The following is a 22,562-nucleotide window of genomic DNA, read 5'->3' on the forward strand; positions in this document are numbered from 1 at the left end:
TTAGACACTGGCGAAAAAACGAAGGTACTCTGCATTTGGGAGGGGTTATATAGGGGAGGAACTCAATTTTAATTGGGTTTACCAGTGTCCAATCACCTGTGGTGACTACATAACCCATTAAGAAATTAAGGCTCTGTGTCCCGTGATGTATGAGCAAGAAATTAGATTTTATCTTACAGCATGGAACGGGAAACAGGAACATACAAGTACAAGATCTGAGATAGACAATACATCCTGTTGTATCATAGACAACAACTTTACACTATAATACTAGAGCGCCACCTGCTGTATAGATAGCTATAATGTATATAGTATTGTCAGTTTATAAAAGCAACTTTACATTACATGTTGTTGTTTTTCCAACACCCCTTCTCAACAGCATGTGCTTTGTCAAATTATATTCAGCTTCATCTGGATATAATGAAGTTTACACACAATGTTGTCTCCTTGCTCAAACCCTGGGGGTTGCTCCATGTAGAAATCTTATCAGGAAGATCCTGGCAGTAACAGGCATCCCAGGCTCACTTTTCACACATGCGTGTGCGCACAAATGCGCGCACGGAAACCCGCGCACACGCCCCTGTTGGCGCCAGGCATGCTATTTAAGCCTGCCTGTCACATACAAACTTTGCTGTCTGCTCTACAGTGTTCTGTGTGACTATCCAAGCTATCCCCCTGCACCTGACCTCCGGCCTGTTTTGACTACTCTCCTGCCTGTTCCTCTGGTTCTTCTGCTGCCCGCTTGATATCTGACCCGGCCTGACTAAGTACCCTCAGTGTGCACCCAGCCTGTTCCTGGTTCTGATCCATTGCTACCAGTTCCAACTTGCTAACCTGCCAGCTGTTCCAGCCTGTTCCTGGTTCTAATCCATTGCTACCAATTCCAACTTGCTAAACTGTCAGCTGTTCCAGTCTGTTCCTGGTTCCAGTCCAGTACTCCTGTTCCAGTTTGCTACCTGTCAGCTGTTCCAGTCTGTTCCTGGTTCCTGCTTCGGGCCTTCTAGCCTGTGCCTGCTCTCCAGTTCCTGTCTCCTGCAAGGGATTCCTGGACTGACTCCCTCCGCTGTTGATCCTGCCAGGCACTCGTACCACTCCTCACTTCTGTGCCTCCTGTTACTTTACCAGGGGCTGCAAGTGGGAGCCACTAGGTACGTGACAGTAGCAGACAGTCATGTCTGAGCCCGAGCAGGGAGCCTCTCCAATGGAGGAACTTTGTCTACACCTGTCAGGACTGACTCAGGCTGCTAAGAGGCTTCAGGAAGGATACACCCGGCTGGAAGAACAGGTTTTAGTTCTGTCTAACCCCATCGGAACCCAGTTAGCCCCCCATGTTGTGATGCTCCCTCCAGAACCCAGAGTTCCCATGCCTGAAAAATTATCTGGGGACCGAAGCAAATTCAGGGCTTTCTGTAATTCTTGCGAACTGTACTTCCCCCTTCAGCCATGCGCATTCTCCCTGGAAGCCACCAAGGTGGGCTTTGTGGTCTCCCTACTCACGGGTGACCCCCAAACCTGGGCCCACCGTTTCCTGGAACAGAAGGCTGAGGTGCTAACCAAACTTACCACCTTTCTCGATGCAATGGCTCAGATATATGAAGACCCCCAGCTTTCAGCAACTGCAGAGGCCGCACTGCAATACCCTTCAGCAGGGACGCAGGGCAGCAGACAATTATGGGACTGAATTCATGCAGTGGAGCGCAGATACGAACTGGAACAATGCTGCTCTCTGCTACCAGTTCTGCATGGGACTGTCTGACCCACTGAAGGATGAACTAGCTAGAGTTGGCATACAGCAGACTCTGGATGCACTGATTGATCTGGCCATACAGATTGATCGGCGCCTGAGGGAACAAAGGGCTGAAAGAACAGGATTTTCCTGTACAACCTGGATGCTACCAAGAGTCCCCAGTCACTTACACCCGGCACCCTCTGCACAACCAACCTCCACGCCTGACACGTCCAAGCCCATGCAGCTAAGGGTACTTCGTCCTTCCCTTACCCTGGAGGAGCGCCAACGTCGCTGGATGAATAATTTGTGCTTATATTGCGGAGATCCTTGACATTATGTCAGAAACTGCCCTGCCAAACTCCCTGGGCCAGATTCAGATAGAGATACGACAGCGTATCTCCTGATACGCCGTAGTATCTCTGAGTTCCGTCCGTCGTATCTATGCGACTGATTCATAGAATCAGTTACGCATAGATCTCCCTAAGATCCGCCAGGTGTAAGTGACTTACATCGTCGGATCTTAGGCTGCAATCCGACTGGTCGCTAGGTGGCGCTTCCGTTTGTATACGCGACGAATATGCAAATGAGGAGTTACGCTGATTCAGAAACGAACGACCGCCTGGCGCTTTTTTTTTACGTTGTTTGCGTTCGGCTTTTTCCGGCATATAGTTACCCCTGCTATATGCGGCGTATCCTATGTTAAGTATGGCCGTCGTTCCCGAGTCGAATTTTTAATTTTTTACGTTGTTTGCGTAAGTCGGTCACGAATACGGATGGACGTAATTTACGTTCACGTCGAAACCAATGACGTCCTGGCAACGTCATTTGGAGCAATGCACGCTGGGAAATTTAGCGGACGGCGCATGCGCAGTTCGTTCGGCGCGGGGACGCGCCTGATTTAAATTCTACACGCCCCGTAGCCGCGGAATTTGAATTCCGCCGGGGATTTACGATACGCCGCCGCAACTTTAGAGGCAAGTGCTTTCTGAATAAAACTTGCGCCGGCGGATCATAAATCAGATAGGTTAGCGGATCTAAAGATCCGCTAACATATCTGAATCTAGCCCCGTGTCTTTCTATATCCCCTGACTATACAACCTCCTTTACCAAGACCACATCTCATCTTGCTCTCTCTGTCTTGTTACAGCTCCCAGGAAGGACTTTGCAAATACCAATAATATTATTTACTCTGAAGCCTGTAGCTGCTTCATGGATTCGTCCTTCGCAGCCAAACACCGGATTCCTCTTCTTCCTAAGACCCGTGGACTTTCTATTCATCTGGCTGATGGGTCTGCCATTAAATCTGGGCCTGTAATCCAAGAGATCGCCCCCTTACCTGTTGCCATCTCTAGTTCACACCAAGAACTACTACACATGGATATAATCTCCTCTCCCCTGTTTTCTGTAATCCTCAGAATGCTTTGGTTACAAGCCCACAACCATGATATCAACTGGGTCACAGGGGAGGTCACCTTTTCTTCACCCTACTGCCAGCAGTTCTGTGGCTCTCAAGTCCCTCATGGGCCCTCTACTCTACTATCCCTGGACACGGAAACCGAATACGACACGGATATGACAATCTGTTCCAGAGACTTACCGTTATTTTCTAGATGTATTTAGTAAACAAGGGGCAGAGACTCTACAACCCCACTGAGGCTACGACTGCCCCATCGAGCTGCTCCCTGGAGCTGAAATTCCTTTTGGTAGGAATTTTTGTTTAACAGAGGTGGAGCAATACATTGACAAAAACTTGAAGAAAGCATTCATCATCCCATCCACGTCTCGTGGAAAAGAAAGATCATTCCTTTCGGCCTTGTGTTAAATATCGTTAGCTTAACAAAATTATAGTTAAGAACCGTTACCCCCTTCCCTTGGTACCAAAGCTATTTCAGAGACTGGGGGCCTCTATAATCTTCACCAAACTCAATCTCCGAGGAGCTTAGAACTTGGTTCGTATCAGGGAAGGGGACGAGTGGGAAACTGGCTTTCGTAGTTGATTCGGGCACTTCGAGTACCTGGTGATGCCCTTCGGGTTTTGCAATGCCCCTGCGACATTCCAGTACTTTATCAACAATGTTTTTTGGGACTATTTGGACTTATTTATCATTGTTTACCTAGATGACATTCTAATTTTCTCTTCTTGCCTTGGCTCCCACCGCAGGACTGTCAGATGTGTGTTGGCCCAGCTTCGACAACATGGCCTGTACGCAAAATCAGAGAAATGCGAGTTCGAGCAGGAAAATATCCCGTTCCTGGGACTAATTTTTCCAGTGAGGGCATCAAGATTGACCCTCAGAAGATTGCTGCAATCTTAAACTGGCCGATCCCAGACAAGAAAGAAATCCAAAGTTTCGTTGGATTTGCTAAGTTTTATCAGAAATTCATCAAAGGGTTCTCGGCCATTATTGCCCCAATCACCCACTTAACTAAACAGCTCTCCAGACGGCACAGGTATTTATTAAGGAAATTGTCAAACTCCATGGAGTACCAGCCAACATCGTCTCAGATCGGGGAGTACAATTTACTTCCCGATTTTGGAAATCTCTGTGCAGTGCTCTGGATATTGAATTATCATTTTCCTCCGCTTACCATCCTCAGACCAATGGGCAAACGGAGAGAGGACTAATCAAACCCTCGAGCAATACCTATGCTGTTTTTCTTCAATTGGCCAAGACGACTGGATTTCCCTGCTTCCATTGGCCAAATTCACCTACAACAACTCCACTCACTCAGCTACTATGCAGACCCCATTTTTCACTAACTATTGCTTTCATCCTTCCTTTCTGCCCAATTCCCTTTCCTGAATGTACAGTGCCAGCAGTTCAGGAAAAAAATCAATTTCTTCTGCTCCAATAATAAGCTATTGCAGGAAACCATGTCCAGGACTCAGGAGCACAAGGAAGCTTTCAACAAGAGAAGACGAGGTGAATTAATACTAGCACCCAGTGACCTGGTGTGGTTGTCCACAGTGAACTTAAAGATGGAAGTTGGGTCCTTAAATCATTGGCCCATTTCCTGTTAGAAGGAAAATCAATGAGGTGGCTTATAAACTAAAACTCCCGGATTCACTGAGAATCCACCCCGTGTTTCATGTGTCACTACTGAAACCTTCTGTTTCCAATCCATTTCCTGGTCGAAGTTTGGATCCCCCCGACCCTGTTATGGTAGACGGAGAGGAGGAGTTTGAAGTGGAGTCAATCTTGGATTGCAGGAGGAGAAACAACCAAAACCAATTCCTGATTAAGTGGAAGGGGTATGGGCCCAAAAAGAACTCTTGAGGAACCCAAGGGGAACACCCACGCATACACGTATGCCGCGTACACACGGCCGTTTTTTTGTGATGAAATAAAACGACGTTTTAAAAAACGACATTTAAAATGATCGTGTGTGGGCTTTATGTCGTTTTTTGTCTTCTAAAAAACGACCAAAAAAAAATTCGAACATGCTTCAATTTTTTATGTCGTTTTTCAAGTCATAAAAAATGATCGTGTGTGGGCTAAAACGACGTTTAAAACGTTTTTAAACCCGCGCATGCTCAGAAGCAAGTTATGACACGAGCTTGAATGAAACAGTGCCGTCGTACATGTTGTACGTAACCGCGTTTTGCTAGAGCATTTTGAAAAAACGATGGTGTGTAGGCAACGTCGTTTTTTAAAATGAAGTTTGAAAAATTTCGTTTTTTTCATGAGAAAAAAACGACGTTTTTTTACAAGACAAAAAACGACCGTGTGTACGCGGCTAAAGAGTCTGGGTCAATCCTTTAAAACGTCCCATCCTGAGAAGTTAGCCCGGATGGGCATCCGGAGGCTGCCCCTTGGAGGGGCATTGTCTGGAAGATCCTGCCAGTAACAGGCTTCCAGGCTCACTGGCGTACAATCGCGGGCACCATTGCACATGTGCGTGCGCACACAGGAATCCATGCGTGCGCCCCTGTTGGCGCCAGGCGGGCTATTTAAGCCTGCCTGTCACATACAAACTTCGCTGTCTGCTCTACAGCATTCTGTGTGCCTTTAGCACTTTGCAAGGCACTATTGTTAAATCTTTTGATAAATCTCTTTTTATAATGTCCTGTATAGCTTCTGGACTTCAGCCGCCAGTGCCATAAGCCATCCTTGGTGAGAAACATTTCCAGTTTAAACTTCCACAGCTGGTATTTGCGTCTGTTTGTACAGCCAGTGATCACCTGCAGTGATTTGCGTCTGTTTGTACAGCCAGTGATCACCTGCAGTAATTTTTCTGTTCGTAAAGCCAGTGATCACCTGCAGCGATTTGTGTCTATTTGTACAGCCAGTGATTTGTGTCCGTTTGTACAGCCAGTTATCACTTGCAGTTATTTGCATGTTTGTACAGCCAGTTATCACTTGCATAGCCAGTGATCACTTGCAGTGATTTGCATGTTTGTACAGCCAGTTATCACTTACATAGCCAGTGATCACTTGCAGTGATTTGCATGTTTGTACAGCCAGTGACCACTCACGGCGATTTGCATGTTTGTACAGCCAGTGATCAATCGCATCGATTTGCATGTTTGTACAGCTGTATCACTGTAGGTGATTACTGGCTAAACGAACAGACGCAAATCACTGGCTGTACAAACACACAAATCACTGCGAGTGATCACTGGCTGTACAAACACGCAAATCGCTGCGAGTGATCACTTGCTGTCCAGTATGGCAAACCTCATGATTTTGCTGAGCTGCCTTCCAAACGCAGGAAAACAAAACACATTGGCCCGGATTCAGAGAGCAATTGCGCCTGCGTAACCATAGTTACGCAGCGCAATTGCTTGCGCCGGCGTTACGAATGCTCCTGATTCAGGAACATCGTAACGCCGACTGCAGCCTAAAATCTGCGTGGCATAAGAGCCTTATGCCACGCTAGGGGGCGCTCCCATTGTGCTCAGTGTATAGTATGCAAATTGCATACTAACACCGATTCACAATGTTGCGCGAGCCCTGCGTACGCAAGTTACGTCGTTTCCGTACGGCGTCTTTAGCGTAAGGCTTCCCCTTCTAATAGTAGGGGCAGCCAATGCTAAAGAATACCCGCTGTTCCCGCGTCGCGAAATTTGAATTTCACGTCGTTTGCATAAGTGATTCGTGAATGGCGCTGGACGCCATTCACGTTCACTTTGAAGCAAATGACGTCCTTGCGACGTCATTTGCCGCAATGCACGTCGGGAAAGTTTCCCGACGGCGCATGCGCTTTACGATCGGCGCGGGAACGCACCTAATTTAAATGATTCCCGCCCCCTGCGCGATCATTTAAATTGCGCGCTTACGCCGGGCAATTTTGCTGGCGCGCCCTCGCAATTTACGGAGCTACTGCTCCGTGAATCGAGGGCAGCGGCGCAAATTTGCAGGGGGCGCAGGGCAAAATCGTTGCCCTGTGCCTCCGTAATTTAGGCGCAATTCTTACTGAATCTGGGCCATTGAGATCCAACAAGTTTGCAGATGAGGAGAGGCGGCAGTCCTCCCTGCAGACTCGTTGTGGCCCAGTGACTCCGGCTCCTGAAACCAGCAAAGCTCGGAAAGAGAAGAGCGGGCCGCCAAATTCCTCATGTGAGAAGTCCTACATTGTACGCATTCCACCGACACCCAGCCCGCTTGATTTTTCTTTCTCTTTCTCCAACTTGCGTTTAAAGCAAACCCCTTCCCGCCCAGCCCGCCGCAGTCTAGGCTGCAGTGACGTCCTCGCCCGCCCATGTGACGCTGGTCCCGCCCACAGCGCGCGCCCTAGTATTTGAATCCCGCTTCCGCCATTTTCTCTCGCTGCTTACACAGAGACTCTTCTGGAAGGTGAGAGCTGATCCGAGGGAGGCCGCGCGTTACAATCCGTCGTGCATCCCGTCCATCGTTCGCGGTACAGCTCGCCCTCTACCCGTGTGCTCGGCCCTTTAGTCGCGTAGCAGTTTGCCGTCGTTCTGGGCGGGAGATAGACCCCTCGGGTGAGTAGAAGGGGGATCGGGCGGGCGGCGGCGCTGAGTCCCCTGACAGGGGGCGGGGGTGGCGGCTTGGCGCGCTTTTTCCATTGCCCGGCGCGGTGGGCTCGCGGCCGCCGGTGAGTCTCCGTATAGGGTGTAGTCTGTTCATGGTTTATGTGGGTATTTTCCCTCACTGTCGGCCACCCCATCCTCCCCTCCGGGCCGTGACTAGGCACTCCGGGGCTCCACCCGTCGAGGCCTGCACTCACCGGAGAGGCCTGGCCGGGGCGCCCTACTCCCTCACCGGAGAGGCCCTGGTAGTAGAGCGAGTCTGACTCTCCCCGGAGAGAGGAACGGGATGTATGTGTGGGAAGGAGGCCAGCAGGAAGCGGAGCTCCGCCATTACACTCCTTTCATTTCCCCCATGTGGCTGCCTATGGCGGGAGCGGCGTCTGTACGAGGCCTGGCCTGGGCCCATAGACTTCCATTATACTTTATACTCTGGGTGGTAGGCCTCATTCTCATGCGGATATCATTGTGATGGCTGGCTTTACAGCCGTGTTTCTTAACGTGTTAGGTTTTCGGCACTCCTTCCTTTACGGAGACTAAACTTCATGTTATCTCTGCTGGAATAAGATTTCCTCGTGAGTCTATTCCTATTGTCATTGGAGGGTAGCACGTGTCTGCAGGGTTGTGATTCCCCCAATTGATCATTGCTTTGGGTTGTGATCTCCCTACCACCCCCCCCCCTCCTTCCAATCACTGCTCATGGCTTTAGGTTGTGCTCTCTCCATTGCTTTGGGTTGTGATCTCCCTACTGCTCAATCCCTTTGGTTGTGATCTCCCCCATTACTGCTTAAAGGGGTTGTAAAGGTACATGTCCCCCCCCCCCCCCCTACATAGCTTCCTTTACCTTAGTGCAGTCCTCCACTTACCTCATCCTTCCATTTTGCTTTCAAATGTCCTTATTTCTTCTGAGAAATCCTCACTACTTTTTCTTCTGTCTGTAACTCAACACCGTAATGCAGGCTTTCTCCCTGGTCTGCAAAGTAGGGTGTCCTGACTTGCCTGCTCGCCCCCACAAGAGGTACTCCACACCAGGGAGAAAGCCTTGCATTATGGTGTGTAGTTAGACAGAACAGGAAGTGAGGATTTCTCAGAAGAATTAAGGACATTTAAAAGCAAAATGGAAGGATGAGGTAAGTGAAGGAGGACTGCACTAAGGTAAAAAAAGCGATTTAGGTAATTTTTTTACCTTTACAACCCCTTTAATGCTTTGGGGGGGGCATGCTATCCCAAGCATTGACGGGGAGATCACAACCTCAAGCATTGAGCGGGGGGAGGGAGATCACAACCCCACCACTGCTCAATGCTTGGTGATGTGATCTCCCACCCCCACCACTGCTCAATGCTTGGGGGTTGTGAACTCCTTTCTACATCAGTGCTTGGGATTCTCCCCTGTTCAATGCTTGGGGTTGTGATCTCATTACCACCTTTTTTTTTTTTAGATTACAAATAATCAGCAACTACTGAGCTATTCAAAGTAAAAAAAAAAAAATTCTATATATATTTTTTGTTATATCTCGGCTGTTCTGACCTTTAATGTGATTTAAACATTTTTTTTCTTTTCTTTACTGATCTGTGATATAGTAATGCACAAAGTGGTCCCGGTCCTCTTCTAGAATACTTATGGCTCCTTACTAGTGCTTCCTCAGCAAACCATGTGTGCATCCATGGATGCACACACCTCACCCATGTTTTTTGATCCTCATCACAGGCTTTGATATTGAGGTTTAGATATTGATTAGAACAAGTCCAGTGACAGGCAAAAAAAATAGTGAATGATCCCCCCAAAAAGCTGCCTTCACAGACTTTTTTTTTTTACCAAGCCCTTTTTCCTTAAGGCTTGAAAAGCTTAGGAAAAACTTGTCCCCGTGTTCACACTGAGGTGGTGTGCTTCCGTTGTGGTAAGAATTTCTACTTGCAGCATTTTTGTAGCATGTTTGAGTTAAATACACCAGAAAGCACCTTATTGAAAGCAATAGTGGCAAAAACGCACCTTTGATGTGCGGTTTGAGTCGCATGTCCTTTAATAATTGCTGCGAAACAATCAGTGTATAGTAGCCTTAAACATATTCAGAGCAATATCAGGCTTAAGGAGTTCTGGCCTCCATCCCCCAAAAATTAAGTCGGCAGCTACACTGTAGCTGAGTTACTATTGGGGAAACTTGCCTGTCCAGGCATCCAGCAGTGTACTCACCCAAGCCGATTCTTGGATCGCCTCTCGGGCACCTCCATCTTGCGACTTTTGACATCAGTTGCTCGACAAGTCGTACCCCATGATTCCCAATGACGATTCATATCTGCTATTTCAAGTTGCCCTGACTTCAACAGTAAATTGCATCGAACATCCTTGGGATATACGGATCTACGTTCAGACAAAACAGACTCTGTGAACTATTTTTCCCCTCTGCTTTCTGCCGTCACAATTCCATGGCTCCTGTCTCCTGTAAAAGTAGGGAGACCAAAGATGTAGCCAGGCACAGCGCTGGGGGCAGGTCAAGAGCACTTCACACTTGTGCGTTGTGCAAGATTGCTTGTGATTTGCTCTGCAAATCGCATGCAATGTCCATGCAGTGCGGTTTCAGCCATACAAATAGTATGGCTGATATCGCAACGCATTTGGCCCAAACATGCACAGGACCCTTTTTTTGGTCCGCACCAGAATCTGATCGCATGGGTGTTCACACCTATGTGATCAGACTCGTGTCCAAACTGACATTTCGCAGTGCAATATGCAAGCTGAAATGGGGGTATTTTGTATTGACACTCCCCAGCAGTTCGCATATGGCAGTGTGAACTGATGTGCATGTCGAGTGCGATGCGGGGACCCGCAGTGGATTCTTGGGGTTCCCACCTCGAACAAGTGTGAACCCAGCCTAAGGGGTGAAATGTTTTTTTTACCTTAAAGAGGTCTGCCTAAAAGCCAGCAGCTACAAATACTGCAGCTGCTGAATTTTAATATATGGACACTTGCATGTCCTGGGCGCCTGTGATGTCGGCAGCCGAAGCTGATCTGTTTTGCGGTTCTCCGCTGCTGCCGCCATCCTCGATAAGGGAATCGGGAAGTTTAAGCCATGTGGCTTCACTTCCTGGTTCTGTACTGCACATGCGTGAGTCGCGCTGCGCGTCCTTGCTGGCCCAGAAGACAGCGGGGGAAGGACAAAGTAGGCGCAGAAATGGAGTAGATCACTGCAGTGACCTATGCCAGGAAGTGGGAGCAAATGCCTGTATTAAGCAGGTATGGAGACCGGAGTGCCTTCAGAACAGGTATGTGGCTGGCTAGGTTTTGCTGTAGTTCCTCTTTAAAACAGGGATTGCACTAAGACAGCCTTTCTCAGCCTTTTCAACACGGGACCTCTTGAAATGACTTTCTGGTCTCAGGGAACCCCTTTTAAAATGACTAGATCTACAATTCATAATACCAGAGTGTGGTGATCAGTGGGAGGAATGCTTCTAATAGATGGCTGAAAAGATCAATGGTGTCAGTGTCAACTTATCTGAGAGGCACAAATTTCTCAAATAACCCTGGTTGACCCTGCATTAAGGTATAAAATATTTTTTACTTTGGACCCCTTTCACACTGAAGTGTTTTTACAGCGTTTTAGCGTTAAATAGCACTATTAACCACTTCCCGACCGCCTCATGTAGATATACGTCGGCAGAATGGCACGGACAGGCACATCAACGTACCTGTACGTGCCTGCCTGGACGTGGGTCGGGACCCCCCCCCCCCCTACATGCGGCGGTCGGATCCCCTCGGGGAGCGATCCGGTACGACGGCGCGGCTATTCATTTATAGTCGCGATCGCTCCCCGTAGCTGAAGAACGTGGAGAGCCGTATGTAAACACGGCTTCCCCGTGCTTCACTGTGGCGGCGTATCGATCGAGTGATCTCTTGTATAAGGGAGACTCGATCGATGACGTCAGTCCTACAGCCACACACCCCCCTACAGTTGTAAACCCACAATAGGTGCACCCTAACTCCTACAGCGCCCCCTGTTAACTCCCAAACTGCAACTGTCATTTTCACAATAAACAATGCAATTTAAATCCATTTTTTGCTGTGAAAATGACAATGGTCCCAAAAATGTGTCAAAATTGTCCGAAGTGTCGGCCATAATGTCGCAGTCACGAAAAAAATCGCTGATCGCCGCCATTAGTAGTAAAAAAATAATTAATAAAAATGCAAAAAAACATCCCCTATTTTGTAAACGCTATAAATTTAGCGCAAACCAATCGATAAACGCTTATTGCGATTTATTTATTTTTTTTGCCAAAAATAGGTAAACTAATACGTATCGGCCTAAACTGAGGGAAAAAAATGTTTAGATATGTTTTTGGGGGATATTTATTATAGCAAAAAGTAAAAAATATTTTCAAAATTGACGCTCTATTTTTGTTTATAGCGCAAAAAATAAAAACCGCAGAGGCGATCAAATACCACCAAAAGAAAGCTCTATTTGTGGAGAAAAAAGGACGCCAATTTTGTTAGGGAGCCACGTCACACGACCGCGCAATTGTCTGTTAAAGCGACGCAGTGCTGAATTGTAAAAACCCCTTGGGTCATTTAGCTGCATATTGGTCCGGTCCTTAAGTGGTTAAAATGCTCTTAAAACACACTCCATGCATCTCAATGGACCTTTCACACTGAGTCCTGCAAGCAGCATCTTTGGAGCAGCTTTTGGGTGCTGAAAAAAACGCTCCAAAAACCTCTCTATTGAAATGAAAGCGCTGTAAAAACACCTTGCGCTTTCACACTGGCATTTTAAAAACGCCCTAAAACGTTGGGGTCTTAGCAGTGCTTTACCAGCACATTGGGATTGCAGATGAGGCTTTGCTCGAATAACGCTTGAAAAACCCCCCGGTGTGAAAGGGACCTTAGAGCTGCTTTTCTGACACAATCCACTTATGCTTTTTTCCCCTACCAAATCCTCGGACGCATCGCATGTCCCAGGGAGCTTTGGGACCAGTCTGGAAGTGCAGACAGGACATCTCATGCTTGCACGGTGGGATGCGAAGCTCCAGTCTACTAATTTGGCTCTGTTGCTGATCTCCCAGTAACATAAATTTCGGTTAGGGTTTTTTTTTAGGCTGCATTCACATCTGAGTTTTGATGCTCGAAGATTTCCAACAAGCAAAATCTCATTTATTTCAATGGCCTCTGTTTGCATCAGTGCGGAGGGACCATTGAACTGAATGGTGGGAGTTTTTCCTCTGCGCTACTGCCATTCTTGCCCTTAGGTGAAAATGAAGTACCTTGAGATGCCCTTTTAACGGTGGAAGCACATTCAGACGGTGGGAGCACATTAGGACAGCTGCCGGCAGAGCCCAGTTGGGGCCTGGGCTGCTGGAACCTGAGAGGGGTAACTGGTGCAGGATACTGGCTGTGACATCTGAACAGAAGATCTGCTGCAGTATGACATGTGAATAGACTGCATAATAAATTGGAGGGAGGGTGTTATGTGAAAAGGCAAAGATAAAGTGGAACTAAAGGCAATATATAATTCTCCTCTACCCGTCTGGCTCACTCTGGCATCTCCCATTGACCAGCACAAAATGATGTAAATTGTCTGCTTCCTCATGGTTTGTTCTATTAAGCCTTTTCATTAAAGGAACTTTTGTTCCTTTATATAAAGTATAACTTGCGGCAAAACTTTTGTTTGGAAAGTATTGGAGCCCTTGTTGGGTTTTATGTATTGCTGCCTCTTTCTTTGCTAGGTAGATTCACTTTTAAATTCTGTAAAATGGTGGTATTGCCAACAGGAATGGAAGGAATGTCTTCCAGTGATGTTTATCCCAGAGATTACTTTAAAGTGTTAGTTTACCCTATATGTTGCTTCCATTGTTGGTTATGTCCTCAGCACCTGCCTCAATGGCAAAGCCACAGCTGAGAGCTCTGTTTTTGTCTGATTGGTTTCAAAAAGGTATTTGATTTCTTCTTTACAGGGCTAGATGGGTTAGTGATGTCTGATGCAGGGCTTTTAGTGTTGATCGGCTTCTACTGTAACGCGATATTAATGCATTTCCTGTTGTGTCTGCAGTGCAGGAAGCGATTGTAAATCTTAAAGTTGGCTCTCGCCATGTCTGTCTGAGCTGTGTGCGCCATGCCACTGCACATCTATAGGGGCAGAAAAATGTAGCTCAATAGACATGGTGTGAAAAAGCCTTTTAAGTGATTGTAAAGGTTTAGTTTTTATGACAAGTATGTCATGCTTGCCTCCACTGTGCCACTAGTTTTGCAGAGTGGCCCCGAATGCCGTTTTCAGGGGTCCCACGACCGTTCTCGTTTCCTCCCGGCAATAACTAACCTCCTCTGGGAAGCTCTCTCCCAAGGGGGTTACCTTGCAGGCGTGCTCCCGTGTGATGCACTCGGTGTACATAGCCGCTGAGTGTGTGACTAGTTCTGACTTTCACACTGGGGTGGCATGGGAGGGCAGTCTTCAGGCGCTCTACAGGTGCTATGTTTAGCGCTAAAGCGCCTTCAGTGTGAAAGTAGCTGTGGGGACCCCAACTGTCTGCTTGTTCAGGAGCAGCAGTCTTTTAATGATTTTAGCACAATTTAATTCCCTGTATGTCTGCAATTCCAATTTGCTCAGGTGTGGATGGGGTCTGTTATATCCCACCTGCCTTCCCATCGTAGCCGTAATGACTGCAGATTGGGCACAATTTGCTTCTTTCATGGTCGTAGCAGCTGGGGAAAATAACACCAGAAACCTAGTGATGTACATTTGTGGTTTTTTTTTTTTTTTTCCTCTTTTGTGCAGCTAGGGGAGGTAACAAATGACCTATGGATGTTGGTCCCCTGGGCTCCCTCCCTCCATTGTGGGTCATCCCACTTTTGTGGGTCAGTAAAAGTGATCAGGTGGCTGTACATGTTGCTTTTGTAAACCATTAGAATAATTGTGCTTGACTTTTTTTAGCTTTTAAAAGGGTTGCAAACCCTGTACAAAAAACTAAGACACCTGCATAATGAGCTAGTATGTATTGCATATTGGCTCATTATAAAATACCTTTTGAATGAAGCCCTTCGGCAGCGCCTGCTGAGACGGCTGACATCTTCCCCAGTGGTTTTCTGGGTTTGTGGGCTCTGGCGCTGAGTGGCCAGAGCCACAATAAAATCACTCCCACATGCAGACAACCGTTCCTTCGGAGCACATGTGCCAATGATGTAATCAGCAATGTATACAGTAAATATCTCAACAGTGCAAGTTTAGGTGATATATATACAGTACCTAGCGGTAAGCCTTATGTATAAACAATAAAAGGGAGGTTTACTTTTTTAAATGCAATAAGCTGCCTTTTGAGCTTGGCATTTGCCTGGTGGTCCGGCAAGTTTATTTGCTTTTTATGCACTTTTGTAGCAGGGTGACAACACTAATGCTGTGGTAGTTACCCTCTACTGTGCTCCTGAGTGTAAGGTGGTCCTAACATGCCAGCTGTCCAGCTTCAATGTAGCTGGTTGGTAGATGCGGCCATCCTGGAAGCCTATGACATTAATGGCAAAGGTGATGCCTGCAGAAATGAGGGGTGCATTATTGATCACGTGACTACAGGAAAGTTATAAGAAAAGTGTAATTTTTAAACCTAGTGAGTGCATGAAGTAGTTGTTGGTGTTTTTGAATGTGACATTGTTCACATGTTTAACCTGTCGCTTGCTACATTCTATGGTATTAACCCCCCTGCAGTGTATAGAGCTTCTGCTGTGCTCCAATCATAAGTCAGTTCTTTAATAGTCCACCAGGAAGTGGGTGTATATTAGGAGGTGGCGTGGGGTGACTAACGCTCTGTTAACTGTCTGAATGAGGCCTGGAACTGTCTGCCTTGGGGGGGATGAGTGGCCTATTATATAGTTTTCAATACCGCTGCTCATGTTGCTGACGCTATCAAAATCTAAATGTTGTACATTTGTTTTCTCCTAGCCACACACATACCATGGCAGCCCAGGGAGAACCTCAAGTTCAGTTCAAGGTAAAACTAATGTGTAATATTTTGTTTAAATTGTTTAAAATGTTTGTTCTTTACATTAAAATGCTATATTTTTGTGTTTCAGCTTGTTCTGGTTGGTGATGGTGGTACTGGTAAAACAACATTTGTAAAACGACATTTGACTGGTGAATTTGAGAAAAAATACGTAGGTATGTAAACTTTAACCCTTTGCTGTCTGGGCCACTTCTGCACAATAGGCTTTTACTTAAAGCGGAGGTTTACCCATAGCCAACACATTTTCCCCTTAGATTCCTGCTCGTTTTGTCTAGGGGAATCGGCTATTTGTTTTAAAATATGATCCGTACTTACCCGTTTTCGAGATGCATCTTCTCCGCCGCTTCCGGGTATGGGCTGCGGGACTGGGCGTTCCTTCTTGATTGATAGTCTTCCGAGAGGCTTCCGACCGTCGCATCCATCGCGTCACGATTTTCCGAAAGAAGCCGAACGTCGGTGCGCAGTATAGAGCCGCACCGACGTTCGGCTTCTTTCGGCTAAGAGTGACGCGATGGATGCGACCGTCGGAAGCCTCTCGGAAGACTGTCAATCAAGAAGGAACGCCCGCTCCCGAAGACCCATACCCGGAGGCGATGCATCTCGAAAACGGGTAAGTACGGATCATATTTTAAAACAAATAGCCGATTCCCCTAGACAAAACGAGCAGGAATCTAAGGGGAGAAGAGAAAAAAAAAAAGAATTGGGTGAACTCCCGCTTTAAAAAGGTTAATATTTGTGCACACAAATGCAATATATTGCTTTTTGGGGGGCGGGGGGGGGGTTTAACAAGGTTGTGATGAGTAAATGAATACTAAACTTGAAATTGTGGTACCCAAAATCTTCCCATAGGCTACAAGGGAAAAGCCTACAGCTCTTCAGTTTATAGTGGACTATGAATGATGGCCCTAGTAAAAGTTGAGTTGTAAGCGGTCTCTGCTACAAAGTCTTCCAGAGGCTTGGTTCAGACTGCAGCAATGTAGGAACCCTGCAGGTTCCCGCATCGCACGTCTCCTGATGGCAGTGCACACTGCCCTATGCGAACTTGGTGACGCACCCAAATCGGGTCTCTTATCTTATTGGTCTAAGTGCTATGCAAATTCAGCTAGACTAGTGTTTGAATGCTAGACTTGCTGCTGGTCCCCCCCCCCCCCCTTTAAATCCGTGCAAGGCTGGTCAGTGTGCACTTACATTTGTGTGGGAATACCTGGCTGTGCATCATTTCTTCCTTGCTCCTTTTATTATTCTCTGTTCACACGTGCAATTTGTCATGTGATTAGACAGTTCAGAATCGCATGGCAAGTTGCACCCTTTTGCCTGCAATGGGAACTGTTTAAATCATTGCAAATCAAAGATTTCTGCATTACTTTTTTGCAACTTGCGTAGACTTCTAAGTCCCAAGCCGCAATTAAAACAGGTCTAATTGCACTGAAGTAGCACAGTATATAAGCCGCACTGGTGTGAACCAGGGCTCACAGGCAGATTGGAACCTGAAATGTTTTTCCGCAGTTCAGGTGGGTGGGGATGTGCTCTTGGTGGAATTTTGAGTGTAGACGCAAACACCTAATCTCTCCAGTAGTCTCTTCAATCTGATCTTTTTTAAATGGCTGCATCAAAGGTGTACTTTGAAGAGGAACTGTAATGTATGCCCTTGCACTGTCAACACAACCTTCTTTGGCTATAAATTCTTCAGCATCAGAACTTATGCACTCTGGTGCCCTCATCTGGCCTTTGTTGGCTACTTGTCATGTCTTGACCTAGAGGTGAAAGAACCACACAGCATGCTGAGCAGAACCAGACCTCTAACCCTCCCACTCCATGCTGAAGGCTTTTCCACCAGTGGAGTTTGAAGGGAAAGTATGCCTTTGCTTTTCTTTGCAGGTTATTGATAAGTTGCAAGTGTTGTATAATTCTCTTGATTGTTTGTAAATGACTTTGTTGTTGTTTTGCAGCTACACTTGGTGTTGAAGTCCACCCTCTGGTTTTCCATACCAACAGAGGTCCTATTAAATTCAATGTATGGGATACTGCCGGTCAAGAGAAGTTTGGTGGTTTGCGAGATGGATATTACATCCAGGGTGAGAAATGCAGTGAACTTTTAATTTAATTTTAACTGTTATACCACCCTGTCAACATCTTAAAATGCTGCAGGCATTTTTATTTTTTCATAAATTAAATGCATTTTAGAAAAGCATATACTGTTATGAGTATTTTAAAATGGGTGTCAATATTTACTAAAACTGCTCTCGCCATCCTATGGCCAAAGAAGGCACTTTTAGGTTTGTTGCAAGACTTGGAAGTATAGTGAGCCTAATAGTAATGTAATAAAGCAGCTGCTCACAACAGATTCTCCAATGCGTTTACCTGCTTGCATTTCGCTTCAGTCTAGTTTAAATCTAAAATAGACCAATATTCATGTTGCATACAGTTTATAACATGTGATTTAGCTACAAAACTGAATGTATCGCCATCTTGAATGTGATTTTTTTTTTTTTTTTTTTTTTTGGCGGCCCCAGAACTGCAACTTATTGGCATTATAGTGTTCCCTTAAAGCGGTTATATAAAAATGATGTAGAACTAAGGGGGTTGCAGAGGACTAACTGAGAACTATAGTAGACAGTTCCTTAAGTCAGGCTAGCATGTTTGGGATTTAATCTCTCCCAAGGCTCTGGGTTACGAGGAGTCCTACGATTAATCGGGATACTAACACTAGTAGCAAGATTACTCATTTATTATCTGGAATTCAGCTGGTTTTATTTGTTAATTGAGATGCACCCCTTGGGATGTACCTCTCCGTGGACAAGCCAATCGGGGTACAATTTCTTAGTTTATTTTTATACAAAGTCTGCGTAGAGATGTAGTATATTAATCTGAAATGCAAAATCTGCCTAGAGATATTGCTCCTTAAAATATATTCTGACCAGTCTCTCATAGCTCATCTTATTTCTATAAATGTTTATTAAACTTCATATATGTCTGCAGAATATTGACCATATACTCTTCTTTATAAAGAATATTTCACACATTCTGCAGAACAGTAGCTTTAGCCGCAAGCTTTAAGTTTCCTGTGTTCACAAGCGAGAATTTGTCATTTAAAAGTTTAAGAATTCAGAATAATTAAGTATTAGACTAATATGAAATTAAAGGGGTAACCCCAAAATGAATGGGTAACCCCAAATTCCTATCAACTGCCACTTCTCCAGTTAACGAAACCTTAAAACCTTTTCTTTAATTCAGTTGGTTAAGGGTTATCTACCCCTGTTGACCACAGTATTAAAATATTTCTAGTGGATACTAAAATTTTAACTTTTGATGGTGGAGATTTGTACTGTCTTATGTGATGGACCAACACAGTGGCACATATTTGTAAAATATATATTTTTCTTCCAAATCACAATTTTCTGAAAAGTGTGGCGTGCATTTGTTTTCAGTCCCCTTACTCTGATACCCTTAACAAAAATCTAGTGGATCCAATTGCCTTCAGAAGTCACCTAATTGGTAAATGGTCCACCTGTGTGTTTGCAAGTCATTTGTGATGCCCATGGAGGTTTTTTTTTAGAGAACTTTAGTAAACAAACGGCACCATGATGGCTAAGGAACACACAAAACCGGTCAGGGGTAAAGTTGTGGAGAAGTTTAAAAAGGGTTGGGTTTAAAAAAAAAAAATCCACGCTTGGAACATCTCACGGAGCACTGGTCAATCTATCGGACAATGGGAGACTGTGACACCACTCCAAACTTAACAAGAAATGGTGGTCCACCTAAACGGACAGGCTGGGCAAGGAGAGCGGTCAAGAGACTCATGATAACACTGGAGGGGATTCAGAGATCCACAGCTGAGGTGGTAGAATCTGTCCAAAGGACAACTATTAGTTGTGCACTCCACAAATCTGGCCTTTATGGAAGAGTGACAAAGTCCTTGTTGAAAGGGAGCCATAAGATGTTCAGTTTGCATGAAGCCATATGTGGAAGGCGCTGTGGTCAGATGAGACCAAAATTGAACTTTCTGGCTTAAAAGCAAAACTATGTGGTGGAAAACTAACGCTGCACATCACCCTGAACACACCATCCCACTATGAAACGTGGTGGTGGCAGAATCATGTTGGGGGGGGGGGGGGGGGGGGAATGCTTTTCTTAAGCAAAGACAGAGTTGATGGATGGAGCGAAATACAGGGCAATCTTGGAGAACCTGTTTAGTCTGAAAAAAGCTTGAGATGGCTCACCTTGCAGCAGGACAATGACCCTAAACATACAGCACTACAATGGAATGGTTTAGATCAGGGATATGCAATTAGCGGCCCTCCAGCTGTTGCAAAACTACCAGTCCATCATGCCTCTGGGTGGCAGGTTTGTGGCTGTCAGTCTTGCTATGCCTCATGGCACTTGTCATTCCAATGTTTTGGAATGGTTGTCAGTCCAGACCTAAATCCAATTGACATATGTGGCAAGAATTGAAAAATCTGATTCCCTCGTCCAATCTGTCAGAGCTTGAGCTATTTTGCAAAGAATGGGCAAAAATGTCACTCTAGCTGTGCAAAGCTAGTAGCGACATACTCAAAGACTTGCAACTGTAATTGCAGTTAAAGTTTTTTTGAAAAGTATTGACCCAGGGGGTGCTGAATACAAATGCACGCCACTTTTCACATTTTATTTGTAAAAAAAAAAGTTGGTTTATCTTCCTGCCACTTTGTGTTATCACATAAAATAATTTGCTTTTCTGGTTGTAACATGACAATGTGGTGAATTTTCAAGGGGGTATGAATACTTTCAAGTCGCTGTAGTACCACTAACAAACTTTTCTAACTTTGCAGCTCAGTGTGCCATTATCATGTTTGATGTAACATCAAGAGTCACATACAAGAATGTACCCAATTGGCATAGAGATCTTGTAAGAGTATGTGAAAATATCCCCATAGTCTTGTGTGGCAACAAAGTGGACATTAAGGACAGAAAAGTGAAGGCAAAATCCATCGTATTTCATAGGAAGAAGAATCTTCAGGTTGGTAGACTTCCCTTTCTTGTGTGCTGATGGGCATTTACCACTTCATCTGGAAAGTGTATTTCCACTTTTTGCAGTAAAATTGGTGTAACTCCTACTTTTGTTACACATTGCAACTATATTTTTTTAACACTTTGTCCTAGCAATGGGTTAAAGATTTAGGATCTGTGATTGAATTGTATGTACATTTGGGGTATCGTCCATGGAACAGACATGCTCTTGATATGTGTTGTCCCGATACTAGTATCGGGACCGATGCTGAGTATTTGCGCTAGTACTTGTACTCGCGCAAATACTCCCGATGCCTGGTAGAATACTCCCCCCCCCCCCCCCCCCCCCCCCGAGTGCTGGCGGAGAGCAGAGCAGTCCTCGTATGGGGGAGAGGAGAGCTGCTGCCGCTTCCGCCTTAAGACAAAGCCAAGTCGATCACGCCGCCGACATCTAGTTACTATGCGCTGGGGAACACAACAGCTGTCATTTGCATTTAAATAGCTGTGTTCCCCCGCCGTGCCGTCATGTATAGCCCCTCCCCCTTGCCTGGGCACTTTGATAGACAGGTCACCCGGTTATGACAGTACCCCCGTTCCCACTTCTGTTTAAAATTTTTTTTTAAAGTATAGTGAAACTCCTTTTTAAGAAAGAATAGAATGTGTTTTTATTTTTTTTTAGCAATATTGTGATCTAATGTTTGACTTTTTTTTTTTTTTTCCAGTACTATGATATCTCTGCAAAGAGTAACTACAACTTTGAAAAGCCCTTCCTTTGGCTTGCCAGAAAACTGATAGGGGATCCCAACCTTGAGTTTGTAGCCATGCCTGCTCTTGCACCACCTGAAGTGGTTATGGATCCTGCGTTGGCTGCACAATATGAGAATGATCTACAGGTAAGTTTGTTTCCCTTAATGTTTAAAAGTCGTCATTTTGGGGTTTGCTCCATTTGTTGCTTGTTAAAAAGAAAAAAAAAAATTTTTCAGTGGTTAATATATATATTTTTCCTTCACTAGATTGCCCAGACCACAGCACTGCCAGATGAAGATGATGATCTGTGAGGTGAATGAAGCTCGAGCCCAGAGTCAGAAGTCTAGTTTTATAGGCAACTGTCCTGTGATGTCAGTGGTGCAGCGTGTTTGCCACTTTATTTAGCTGAGCAGAACATGTGCTTAACCCTTTGGGATGCTGAAGGAGATGAATGGGCTTTGGAGTGAATGTGGCAGTTGAGAAATAAATCCTTCATATTTTGGACCTGCATATCTAGCTGTTTGGGACTGCAAATAATATTCCCTTTAAAAGTTTCAAATCTAAGTTAAGACTGCTACAGTCACATCACAATGTTCTATGGTGATCCTGTTTGTTACTGTCATTCCCATACATTTTTCGTTTAGATCATAATAATAAAGTTGTATTTCAAATACCCCAGTTCTTGATCATGTCAAATTGTTCTGTTCTAAACACTTTTGAGCCAGCTGATGCTTTTATTGCAGGTTGCAAACTTGCTGTGCACTTCGAGACTAAAGCAGACTGTTTTCTTTCTTATAACTAGCTTCTTTTGGTCTAGGTGTTGTCTGTGAAATCCGTTAAAATTTATAATGCTAAATGTACACTGAGTTGGGTTTCTGATCTTTTGGCTGAATTGCCTCTTTAACACTTCCCACCCAGTGATGTCATATGAAGTTGACAGAGTGGGGATATCTGAGTGGCTACAGGCATCATTAAAATATATTTTAGAGCCGGTGATTCCTTGCACCATAAGAACAATCATGGCATCCGTTCAGCTGCTTGATTCTTCTTGCAGGCAGTGGGAGGGGCATCACCTGCCGCCCAAAGGTGCTTCTCTCATCTCACCCGTATGATCAGCGATGGTGGGGGCGCAAT

The 22,562-nt window shown here is 45.4% G+C and overlaps 1 protein-coding gene across 2 annotated transcripts; it reads left to right on the plus strand.

Annotated features, from left to right (window-relative positions):
• The first annotated feature begins 7,457 nt into the window (after positions 1–7,457).
• RAN (RAN, member RAS oncogene family) lies at positions 7,458–22,106 on the plus strand. Of its 2 annotated transcripts, none has more exons than XM_040347508.1 (7): positions 7,458–7,527; positions 15,635–15,683; positions 15,766–15,850; positions 17,645–17,770; positions 20,504–20,691; positions 21,404–21,574; positions 21,695–22,106. In XM_040347508.1, the coding sequence occupies exons 2-7, from the start codon at positions 15,648–15,650 to the stop codon at positions 21,737–21,739; spliced, it is 651 nt and encodes a 216-aa protein (XP_040203442.1). In that variant the 5' UTR covers positions 7,458–7,527; positions 15,635–15,647; the 3' UTR covers positions 21,740–22,106. The 2 variants fall into 2 exon arrangements, with proteins under 2 accessions (XP_040203442.1, XP_040203439.1); XM_040347505.1 differs by lacking the exon at positions 7,458–7,527 and adding an exon at positions 7,549–7,676.
• The last annotated feature ends 456 nt before the right edge of the window (positions 22,107–22,562 follow it).

Source organism: Rana temporaria, chromosome 1 (assembly GCF_905171775.1).
Source record: "Rana temporaria chromosome 1, aRanTem1.1, whole genome shotgun sequence".
Classification (NCBI taxonomy): domain Eukaryota; kingdom Metazoa; phylum Chordata; class Amphibia; order Anura; family Ranidae; genus Rana; species Rana temporaria.

Coding starts and splice junctions, on each gene's coding strand:
- RAN (XM_040347508.1), top strand. CDS start 15,648: ATGGCAGCCCAGGGAGAACCTCAAGTTCAGTTCAAG. Junction 17,771..20,503: donor AGATGGATATTACATCCAGG/GTGAGAAATGCA, acceptor CTAACTTTGCAG/CTCAGTGTGCCATTATCATG. Junction 20,692..21,403: donor ATAGGAAGAAGAATCTTCAG/GTTGGTAGACTT, acceptor TTTTTTTTCCAG/TACTATGATATCTCTGCAAA.